Source organism: Apus apus, chromosome 13 (assembly GCF_020740795.1).
Source record: "Apus apus isolate bApuApu2 chromosome 13, bApuApu2.pri.cur, whole genome shotgun sequence".
NCBI lineage: Eukaryota > Metazoa > Chordata > Aves > Apodiformes > Apodidae > Apus > Apus apus.
Window position 1 is genome coordinate 7,895,234 of NC_067294.1, and position 12,554 is coordinate 7,907,787.

The following is a 12,554-nucleotide window of genomic DNA, read 5'->3' on the forward strand; positions in this document are numbered from 1 at the left end:
ACACATATGTAAGCCTATGTGTGAATGTATCCCAATATATTCCTATAAAAACAATTACCAAATCTCAGTGCAAATTTGAATTTTAAGTTGTTTCCCAAATGGGAATTATTTCAATATACTCAAGCACTTTCTCTACAGCAATTTCACATTCTGTTAAGTATGAATTTGATCTCCAGATAATGAAATTCAATCCACCTGTTGAAGTGTGATGCATTTAAAAGTTCTTTCTGTAGGCAAAGGAGGGTAGATTTTCTTCCTTACTGGAAAAAATGAATGGCCAGATGTAAAATACAGTAAGTTTCTTGAGAAGGTTCAAATGAAACGGAAAATTTCAATATTTTCTTTTTTAAATACTGTAATATTAAAGTCACCTGCAGTCTGTTCTTCCTGAGATCAGCTCAGGGAAGAAGCACCACGTCAAGGCAGGTCTAAGGAATTTTACATCTTTGGCACTTCAGAACTCAGAGTAACTGCAGAATTAAACGGCAGCCTCCAGTATATACTGGTGCATGGAAGGCCACTGAATTGTTGAGACAAGGATAAGCTTAAGAAATTTCAGACAAATTCTCTGCTTTGCTACCAGCTATCTAAGCTAGTAATGAAGGCAGCAGTTAACTATTGATAGAGCTACATTATTTCACAAGACCAGTAGGAGCTGCTTAAGAAGTCCAGGAATGAACCCAAACATGCTTCCATACAGACAAAAAGAATGGCAAAGTACTGGAACTAATAACCAGCAATGTCCAAGAGCTTCATAATAACAATTACACAATATGAACTCATGTTAAAATTACTCCAGTACCTGCACCTTTCTGGAGAGTCCTCTCTATCTTTCCTTCGGAACTTGCTGATGGTATCGTCGATGGTGCTTCCAATTTTGTCACTCAGCTCACCTAACTTATCACTGAATGGAAAAGTTGTTTTTTTATCCCACTCTTCATCCCATTTTGACTTGGGCTCAGGATCGTATCTTTCACCTGTGTAAGGCATTAAGATAAGACATATTAAAGATAACAGAAAAAAAACCCAACATGCTTGTGGTCTTTTTGGAATCACTCTCAAGCCCCCCTGCCCTACATATGTAAACCTTACAAGTTTTCAAAGCAAATTGACAGCTCCCAGAGTGCTGAACCAACACTGTTACAGCAAGGCACAGCATGTCGTGCCAATCATTAAGTGGCAGGAATGAAGATTCAAAGACTTTTGTTTATGACAAGGACACAATCTGAAGGCACTGCACAGCGTATCAGGATACTGCAGGACTCTGCTTGAGAAGCACAAGAGGCACAATCAACCTTGGCTGAATACACAGCTTATCAGAAACGGGATGTGCCAGTCCCGTAACAGCTACTTAATGCATGATATTCCATTCTTGGTCAAGCTGTGTGCTCAAAGGTAAACCAACGGGGTTTTATACATCTGACATTCTTGAACATATGAAAGTGTAGTACCAAAATATTGAAAGACCCAAGTGTGTAATGTATGATAACTTTCTGTTCTCTCTCCTATGTAATTGAAAAAACCTTTTAAAGAGATGGAAAAAAGAACAGGCAGTAAAGCAACTCCCCTCTTCAGCAGCCTCTGAGTACCCTGAGTATCTTTACTAAACACTATTATCAGGAAATCAAAAGCATTTTTCTTCTAATCAAGTATTCAAGACCTCCATACTGGTATCTTGGCTTACAAACAGCTGAGAGTTTTACTTGAAATAAGGATGTTTGCTGTACAATCTCATGAAGAATGTTTAAAAATCTTAAGTCCAGGTTTAATTATACACACCTAGTCAACCTGAGTTTAATTTAAAAGAAAAAAACTCATTTTAACAAAGACTTAACTAACAGAGGCATAGCTCACTTTGCTAACTTGTACAGTGATCTTATTTCAAACCTTCTGTTAAAAACCTAGGTATACAAAACAACCCAATATAGCTCAGTTTCTAGACAACAATTTTCGACAAACATTTTATAGTTTGGGCCATCATACACATGAAACAAGGAATTATTTTGTACTATTGAAAAATGTGAAACAGTAGGTTTTTTGTTTTTTTTTTTTTTACTTAAGCCAAGTAAAACTGAGTAGCAGAGGAGAAGAATGATGAAAATTCATTACTTCAAGTTACATACACATTACATTGTAGTTCAAGTAAAAGTCAAAATTTAATTGAGCCATTTTTAAGAAACAGAAAACTATGGATCCTACAAGGTGCAAGATTTGAGTTACATCTGTCTGTTAATGCCATATAGCACCAGATATTTTCTTACTGAGGGGGTAAGCATAAGGCTCCAATGATATTTGTTTAGACACAGAAAGTGTAGACAAACTTTTTCAGAGTAGAAAACCTGTTACAATCAGCAAAATACTCAGTGAGATCTTTATCATTGGAAAAGGAGAAGCTGCTGAGGAATATACCACTGTCAAATTTTGCAGGAGAATAAAATGGCTTTATTACAATTTATGTCAGGCTCTCCAGCATTTTAATGTAGATTCCATTAGAAGGTTTCATTGTGTGATAGGAATTTTAAAATAAATTCTAAAAAACTCAATAAAAGCATTTTATGTTTAAATAACTAGAATCTCTTAAATTTGAAGAATTTGGGAAAAAGTTTGTTTTGTGCTGCTAGAATTTTTTTTTTTTTACATTACTCAAATGAAGAGATAATTAAAAGTCCTTTACTATAAAAAGTAATTGAAGACAAAGGAGACAGTTCTTTAAAAACAAAAACCTGAATGATAACTGAAAGAGCATATGGAGAAAGACTTCTACTCAGCACATAGGATAGATCACGACTCAGTAGAGAACAAGTCAAAAGATAAGCTCAGTGAAAGAACAGAGGGACAAGTACTTTAAGTAGCAATGCAGTGACTCATAAATATTTCCTAAAAAGAGAATCACCAGAATTCCAAGCAGGTAGCAAAAGCCTAGAAGAATATAATAAAACAAGACATATTCTGCCATGGAGATAGAGATTTTCAACTACTCCACACAGGAGGAAAAGGAGAACATAAATAAGTAACCTGTCAGAAACAGAAGCGAATAAACCTAAATTTAAGGCTCACAGTGAAGTAAACAAGCATACATAGCACCAGAGAGGGGCAGGTGAAGTTTAAGTCCTGTACAGTTACAACTTAGATCTTATATCCAAACCCTTCTCTCAGAGAAGTCACTGACCCTAGCAAACCAGAGCCTTGTGCCATGGTGACTTGGGGACTCATCCCTCAATAAAGGCAGCCATGCATTTACTCAGGCCAAAGAACAAACAGATAAATATCTCAAGACTGACAGCTGGATAATGGACAACATGCTGGGATACATCAGATATAAAAGCCAGTTCAAGCTCAGATCCGTGTTACACATTATGGCAGGGACTGGGGAGCAAAGATGAAGCTGCACACTTGGACTTGTTAAGCAGAACCCAGCACTGGCTGTGGGCCTTTAGCCCAGGCTGCCAGACAGAACTGTGTTCTCTCAAACCAAAAACAAGCTGATGACATTATATCCTCCAACACCAGGATCTACCAAAAACTACACTGAAGACGCAAATAGTCTGACAAAACACAATGCTCACATGAACAACATCCGTTGCCTCAGCAAAGTGGGTGGATTTATTTTCAGGAGGGTAACGACCTACCTGTCCACAGCACTCTGATGCTTTTTTTTCCTTTGTGTTTTGTGTGTATGTCTAAGTACAGGACCTTAGTCATGAAGGTCCTGTTGCAAATACCAGACCCAGGCTGGATACAGGACTGGCACCTTGTTCAATGACAGCTGAGATTTGCAATGACTGTATTCTTTAATATTTGGAATTTTAATTTTTTTTAAATCTGATGGCATGTCTTCTGTTTTTTTAATGAGGAAGCAGATGACCACGTGACTCTTCACAAACATTTTTTATAAAATATTTAATATGTATATTTTAAAAGTAATTATTAAAAAAAAAGTTTATAAATAACTTTCTGGTGTTACTTATGAGCTTTTCACTGACAGCTGCAATTCCCTAGGACTTAGGGATGAGCACTGGTACACCACATTTCCAGCCTGCAGACAGGTCTGCTGTGGTGCACAACCAACAGCCAGCTGCAAGCTTAGTATGTCTACACAAAGATAAAGTGAATTTGTTTACACAAAATAAATTTGGTATTGCTTCTGGGAGTCCTCCTTCAAAAAGCACATGGGACCTATAGTACTAACCAAACAATATTTTAAAAACACACAAACTGAGAGAAAGTAACAACTGTATTGGCAAACTCAAATATAATCTCCATCTCTTACAGGCACTTAGTGTAAAGTCAAATCTGACAAACTTCAGAATCCACACAGATAATCCACAGGTATCTGTCATGTGTCCAAACAGTATTACTTGGGAACCCAGAAAATCTAATGGCATATAATAACTACATTGTTTCACTCAAAAGGTATTACTGCCCTGAAAGCCCTAGTTCAAATCAATTGATGGTTCTAAAGGAGGTTGGCAGGAGTAGGTGAAGCAATTATTGGGCTGTGGTGGAAAGTATCACCACATTTTTTTAAAAAAACTTTTTTTTTTAAATATTGAAGACTAAACAACTCTGACTTACAAAGGCATTTGTCTGTCTACTTCTGCTGCAGCAGTATTTGTTTCACAATGACCCTATCCACAGATAAAAACAACACAGCTTAGTTTTGGCTAAATCAAAGCAGTAATACCATTTATATAAGCTTCTAGTTCGTTATTATCTAAAAAAGACAGTTAAAGATTTTTGAAGTAATTAATTTAAATTTGTATGTGGGGGAAAACATGCAAGATCTATCATAGAAATACAGTTTAAAAAACAGAAAGAAAGAGCATCTAAAGGAGCATCTTAGAAATTCCTCAAGTTATCTGTGTTATCTACGCCAAGTTAGAAGTCAAGATTGTCAATCCTTGGCCAAGAAAGCCTAGTACTCACTGTATCTGAACCCTCCAACACTGTCCGAGGAAACCCCAATGTATTTGTCTTTGTTCTTCTTTGCTTTCTTCCTCTCTTCCCGAAGTCGATCATCATCTTGAGCAAATTCAACCATTTCTTTTACCTTCTGGCGTATATTTATACCTTGGTCTTTGCCATTTTCATCTGTACAGGTAATGCAGGATAGAGACAGTGGATGGAAGAGGGGGGGGAAAGGAAAAATAAATCAGAGGCAGCAATATTGGACATCAAACTAGTAAGGAAATTCTGATTATGAACTTAGCAGTCAGAGAAAGATCTGCTGGCTATTGAAGTCCACTGCTTTTGTTTAAAAGGAACCAAGTATTTTGCTTCAACACAATTTTTAATCCTTAGATAAATTATAGTTTTCACTGAATGGCATATTTAGAAACACCTCACTGCTGCTGAAACACTGAAAGGATTAACAAAGACTGAGAAATTGTATTATCCCCTTGAACAATTGTAACCCTTCAAAATATAACCCCTTTTCCTCAGGCTTTTTAAGTACAGGTTTTGCAAGTTTAATTGCAAGAACTCAGTCTTACTGCAAAACTGAATTTCTGAGAAATTCCTTTCAGTTGGGATGTACTACAAGCTAAATGTGCTCCTTTGCCAGCCTTTTTCACATTCAAAACACACACTGGCCTTGCTGCCTTTGCACTGTAAATATTATTTGGTAGGAGGAAAAAATCCCAGCTTCAAACAGATGTGTGTGTTTTGGAGCTCTAACCTTTTCTTCCCATATGATTAAAGCTATTCCTTTACGGACACCACAGGGGACCAGTCTCTGGTGCATATTTTAATATAAACCCGAACACTCATGTTGTGTTGGTTCTGTTGTTATTAGCCAGTCTTTTCTGCAAGTTCTTGTCTTCACTAATTAATACTCTAGGGTCCCACGTCTTGGATTCTGCACTCTTCACACAACTGGCAACAGTCACATTCTAATTAGAGTGGGGAAGCTTCTAAGCTGGTTCAGGTGACTGACAACTCCAACTACTGTTTTAATTTGCTTATAAGATTTTTCTATTGCTCACCTACAAAGTGGTAATTTTCCAGGGATCGCAAATCATAAATGTGTTCTCTGGCACTTGTAACAACACGCTCTGATCCATTCCTTATGAGGTAAGCTAGGAGCAGCAAAGACTATAAAAACACAAAGCACTTTATGATTGCACGAACAAAAGCTCTTATTTTTTTCTTTCGAAAACAAAACCTACCTCCCTTTCCAAATTAGTAAGTAATAAGACTTTCTCCCTTTAAATAAACACTTACTATATGGGTTCGCATTGAAAAAACCCCTCAACGTTTTCCCCACATGCACCTTTGGCTCCCTAGAATATCAAAACTGCATCTGTCAAATTCTAATTTGTCATTACTAAACCACAAATAGTTACGTTCATCAGTTACTGCTTATTTTAAAAGACAGCACTAGCCATTTCAGACAAAAAGTTAAGCCTGCTAAGTGAAACATTTTCTTTTTGCCTCTTTTGTTCACAATTTTCCAATGGTTTTTACTGAAAAGGAACTACTACAGATATAGAAGTAGCCTTCTGCAGGATGCAGTGGATGTACAAAACTGTATTTCAGGACAATTTTAAGCAAGGGGCAAAACAAATGCATTAAAATAGTATTTAATTGTAATTTTTTTATGTTGAGGGTTTTTATCTAGAAAAAAATTAATGCACTTTATCCAAAATAGCACATTTATCAGCTAAAGCTATAAGTGTATTTCAATCTACCCAAACCTGATAAGCAATTCCAAGCAGTCTATATAACATTAAGTAGTTACGTGTGATAGCATTAAATATTAATTTATATAGTACTTCAGGGAAAACAATTACTATGAATACAAAACATCAAGCACCTGTGAAAAGCACAAACCAAGCCTTAGAACTAATTCTGTCTTGTTACAATCCTGGCATCAAGAAAGACAAAAATGTAAGACAGTCTAATACATCAATTCTAAAAAATTAGGTTATATTTGCATAATTCAGTGAACACTGAACATCACTTTAAATGCAGTACGATATAATCTTAAGCAAAAAGTTTCTGTACCATGCTAATTAATCAAAGACAAGAAAAATGCAAATTATTCAGTTCTTTTCCCAAAATGCAAGTAAGACATAAAAGCCTCATATGACAAGATCTGCAAGAAAATTTCATGGACTGAAAGTTAAAGTACAATTTTTAGAGAATTATGAATTGGTAGAAAATTAAGATCAGTTTCCATTTATTTCAGGTATTACTTGGCTCCTTCAAAAACATTTTCCTGACAGCAAAATAACTTATCATCCAGTTCTCATGGAGCACCATAACAACTCCTTTGGGTAGATTCAAAATACCACTCCAACACTTGAGTATCAGGAAAACATAACTGTTCTGCTATGTTTGTTAAGTAGCATCTTAGACACACTTCTAAAACCAGATAGGTTTTTCCATGTACAGCATTTGAAAGACACATTTAACTTCAGTAACAGAATTATAAAGCATATATTTAGGAAAGAAATTATAAGTGGCTAGTGCAGTAAGTGATATAGTAGCATCTAAATAAGACACTACAGCAGAAAAATGTAGTGGCAACAAGTATAAGGTCCTTTGTAGACTAAGTCTTGAACATTTCCAGTTCATATACATACACACCTTATAAACTCTCCTCCAGTTCTTTTTATTGTCTTTCAGCATTCGTGTCCAAAGCATGTTCATAAGTTCTGGAAACTGTTCATACATAAACGTAGCCCTAAAGAATTAAGCAAACAGAGTCAAGAAATTAAATTCTCTGTTTCCCACAGCAGCTTGTTAAGACTCAGAGCTGACAGTAGATGGCAGGCTTGATCTAAGACCGTTCACATTAGATGCCATTACAAGGGAAAAAAGTATTCTTACTTCTTACTCATAGAGAAGCAATTTCCATACTAGTCCTACAAAAGAAAAAAAACTAATTCTAAAAATCTGAGGCAGTTAAAGAACCTTCGCTAATTTATAAAGAAAATAATGTGTAACATAAATACTGTAATAAACATATAACTAATTAAACATGCAATTAATTTTAACAGAAAACATAGCTCAAGGAAGACTTTGACATGTTTTGCTCTATTTGGAAAAGTCACAAGGAAGCAGTTTGAAAATAAACACTGCAAAAAAGCCAGATATATTAAAAGAATGATAAAGTTACATAAATAAAAGAATTTTAAAAATAACTTCATTTTGTGTTTGACAGTTTTCAATACATTATAAGATTATGCATCAAAAAATAAGACTTGATTTACAGCAATTTCTCAGAGTTATCAGTCAGTATACCACAGAGTTGATTCAGCAGCAAGTTTCACATTCCTGTATAAAATGCACCTTTCTTTTCTTCATCAGTGAGCCAAATTATCACTTACTTGGCAATCTCTCCCATGAGTTGCCCTGAAGGTCCCCATGGATCATCATTGGTTGCTTCTCGAACTTTAGACTCAATTTCTGAATAATTCATAACCACATTGGTGCTGCAAAGGAAAGAAATTAACACACATGAAGATTAGCATCAAAACTGAGAAACACATGAAAACTTAATAATGACACTAGTGCATATCTCACTTAACGAGATTCCTCTACAGGGTGAGAAAGGGAACATCTTTAGTGCAGAAGTTACCCTAAGGATGCTATACAACACATTTATCTCTAAGAAGGTTTCACTATTCTATTAGTCTTCAAGAATACAGATGAGAAAGTAGGGATTACATTACAGCTGGATTCAGTCCAGTAAAAAGGGCTTTTCGTCAAATTAAAATCCAAACAGAAGTGGCAGAGTCAAAGCTGATAGCCTCCCCAGATAAATATAGTTTGCTTACAGGTTTGGATGGTGTTTTGTTACTTGCTTTATAACTCAATCAGAAGCAGATTTATTTTAATGATAAGTGCTGCAAGAGAAAATCAGGAGTATCAGTACCAAATAGGTGTGAGTAAATAATAAAAAAAGAACACAGAAGACTGAAGCAAGGGAGATGAGATTCACTACAAAGTTTGTTTTGTGGCTTGAATTTATGTAATTAAGGGAAAACAGCAAAACAAGAAAAGCTGCAGAGAACTCTGTATTATGATTAAAGCAATGCAAATACTATAAGAAGCTCAGGCTGTCTCTATGACAGTGCACAGAAAAACATAACTTGGAAAAAGTGAGTGATTTTTCCATATTGGTTGTATTAAAATAGTCAATATTTATTTTTTTTTTAACTAATCTCAAAGTGGTCACATCCCATTGTAAGCCCAGCAACCTACTTCGTGCCCCTAAAAGCTTCCAGACATATCTGCTCTCTCCATACTTTGTAAAGTATTTCAAATAACTTAGAAATTAATTGCTTGCACCTATGTGTTTAAACCTGAAAGTTTTCATAAATGTTAAAAGTATATCATACTTGTTTCAGAAGAAAAAAAACCAACCCTGTAAGATGATTGCATTCAACATAAAACATCCCCATAAAGTCAAATTGATTAAGCTGTAGAAAATATGTAATGATTTTATAATTCAATGTGGAGAAGGCAATTGCTGTGTAAAAATCTCCTGTGAATCTAAGAAAGAAAAAAAACCAACAAAACAAAAAACCCAAAATCAAGATGCTTAATAGTCATCCCTCTGTCCATGAGGGAGTTGGCACAAAGCAGCATTTAAGCAACACGCGTTCAATTTTGTTTGGCATAAGGATAGCAGAGATCTTGGAACTGGGAGTTACAAACAGCAGAAACAAGAATGAGATCCCCTTAAGTCTGAAAGGGGACACAGAAGGTAATTGTTAAAACAGCATAAAATTCCTGGACTTAATCTTGGATTCTCAGCATGAGAATTCCTGCTGTCAGATTCTGATGTATGATTTTATTCAACTTTGTGTCTAAAGAGAGCATAAGCTACATGACTGAATAAATAATCAGCAAGCTAACAGAACCCATCCATATTAAAAAAAAAAAGCATGTAGGAACACAATTGTAGTTTTTTTGAACAAGAGCAATTAAGGTTTTATACATTCATTTATGCTAAATGCACCTCAAACTTCTGACATTTTCTTTACCATACATACAAATGTAAACTAACACCATCTTTATTTCCCATATGCACAAAACGTTAAAAAAAAAAACAGAAACCAAAAAAACAAACAAAAAACTACCACAGTCCCAAAAAAGCTACAGGCTTCAGCCCTTTGCAGCTTTCAGCACACTAGTCCCCTTGTCCGAGGCAAGGAAAGGCAGGGAGCTGAATGGAAAGGTTCTGTTTGTTTTCATAACCCCTCCTTAAGCGTTTGTTTGAGAGGCTTGATGGGGAGGTGGGGGAAAGCACAAAGTGAAGCATTTCCTTAATTTCTCAGAGCAACGAATTTAAGATTGGAAATTGCATTAAAAGATGCACACTTACTGGAAGGAAAAAATAAAATTCTATAATGCCAGCGTTAGCTACGGAAGAACTCAAAGCACACGGCTAAACAGCATCGGAGTTGAAAGGGGGAAACGGAAGGGAAACAAGGGAAATTAAGTAATGCCAAAAGAAAGAAGGTGCAGCTATATCCCTCTGAGACACATATTCTTTCTAAAATCATCCTGCAGTAAAGTTATTGTTCTCAGCAACTAGGAAAAAGCTCTTTTATAAATGCCAAGATGAGGTCTAAATGGCAAAAAGCCTTCCAAAACACAGCATCTTTAAGCTGCATTTAATTCAGCAAGAAATGTAAACTTCAAGGAAAAAAAAACAACACCAAGCTGTTGTATGGTTTGGCATGTTTCCAGGTCACTTAAAAATAACCATTTCTAAAAAGGTGGAAATACAGTTTTATTCTTCCTTTCCCATGTTTTCTATGGCCCTCGTTCCATGTCCTACCCATGATTCCTGTGACCTTTGCAACAAAAAAATAATTTACGTCCAGATGTGAAGGGAAAAAGTGACTAGCTTGATTGCCAAGACTTCCTGTGATTGATATAAATTTAATATCCGAGGACACTTTCAGACACCAGGGGGGGCTCGCTGATTAGTTTATACTGGGCAGCTTCCAGGGAATCGTGCTGGATCGCATGGGTGCAGTCTGCTTTGCAAACAAATGGACACACACCAGTCAAGACTGACAGAAAGTATCTTCGCAGACAATGTTTAAAATAGCCTATTATCTGCAAGACTGCCTTTGGATTTACCCCAGATCGTTAAATGAAACCCTGCACAAATGGAATCTTGCAACAAAAGCAAGACATTTACAGAAACTTTTGACATAGACAAAGACATTAAACACATGAGGCACATTTTGAAAGTTACATCCAAAAACAAAGGCACACCAAATAAATACATAAATGGGTTGACATTAACATTACAAACTGTTGCATTCTTTTCTGTTTGTCTTACAGTTCAGCCTCTTAAATCATACACTAGTGTCAACAGATGATTTTTACTCTTTATTGTACCTCTTAAAATTTATTTCAGTCTTTTTTTTCTTTTTAAAAACTGTTAAGAGAAGCCAAGAGAGGGCACTGTCACATCTCTGTGAAGCAATAAGCATGATGGTGAAAAAAATGTTAGCTTTTCATTCTTGCAAGAGAACAGTCAACTTTAAATGTTTATATATACAATTTATAGCAACACTAAATGGGTACCTCAAATCTGAGACTAAACTCCTCCACGTGAATAAATGGACATCGCTAGTGAAAAGCCAGTGGGTAATAGCTATAAATATCTGATCACCTTCAACTGTACCACAGAAAAAGACATACTTAAATATATTAGTTAAATGATTCACATGCATCTTATAAACTGTATTTTAACTTAGTTTCAAACTTAATAGATGCACCATAGATTAAATATACCCAAAATATTACTTCATCCACAATTTTGTCCACATTTTTGAAAAGAAATCATTAAAGGATTCAACCAATTGTAAATAGCTTTATACTTTGTCCCAAATTACATTTTGAGATTTGTAAATTGAGATAAAGCTGTCATCTGGATCTAGGTGACAAATCCTATTGTGTGCCAAAAAAACCCAGCAAATAAGCAAGAAAGGGAGATGAGAGGGATGTGAGGGGCAAGAGAAAATAGACACAAAACAAATACTGAAAAAGAAAGCTTTCCTCTTCCAGACTAAGAAAAAAGAAATAATAATTAAAAGTCACTTTTATGCCAGGAAAGGAAAATAACTTTATTTCCACCCAACATTCTATTGAAAGCTAAATAATCACAACTTCATGAATTGAAATGTTTGTCTCAGAGTAAAGCTTTCATTGTTCAGGACTACAAGGTGTTCTCTACAGATTCATATGCTGTAGCTGAAGTCAGCTCAATTATCTGTTAAGAGATTATCATCACTTATAAAATATTACACAACTATACAGCTTCTAGTAATAGCTTCCAATTGGTGACATTACAACCAGATTTGTTGTGCCTGATGTAATTATCCCACATCAATCTCTGCTGGTTCCACTCTGGAAAAAAAAATCCCCAACCCTAAATCTCTATCATATCCCTTGAACCAGGAAGACTTTGCAAACACAGATATACAAGGTTCTTAACACAGCAGCAGAAATGGAAGGAGTCTATTTTCTCAGCTAATCTCTACTGTAAAATTAACCACTAAACTGTAAGTTTAACCCTCAAA

At 35.5% G+C, this 12,554-nt stretch overlaps 1 protein-coding gene across 1 annotated transcript in view; it reads right to left on the reverse strand.

The window, feature by feature from the left end:
• Positions 1-12,554, reverse strand: part of CLINT1 (clathrin interactor 1) — a 45,626-nt gene that overhangs the window by 15,550 nt on the left and 17,522 nt on the right. The window contains exons 2-6 of the mRNA XM_051631530.1: positions 8,334-8,438; positions 7,591-7,687; positions 5,985-6,093; positions 4,927-5,091; positions 803-977 (exon numbers count right to left, since the gene is read on the reverse strand). Coding sequence (XP_051487490.1) covers positions 803-977; positions 4,927-5,091; positions 5,985-6,093; positions 7,591-7,687; positions 8,334-8,438 — 651 coding nt within the window. The remainder of the gene's footprint in view (positions 1-802; positions 978-4,926; positions 5,092-5,984; positions 6,094-7,590; positions 7,688-8,333; positions 8,439-12,554) is intronic.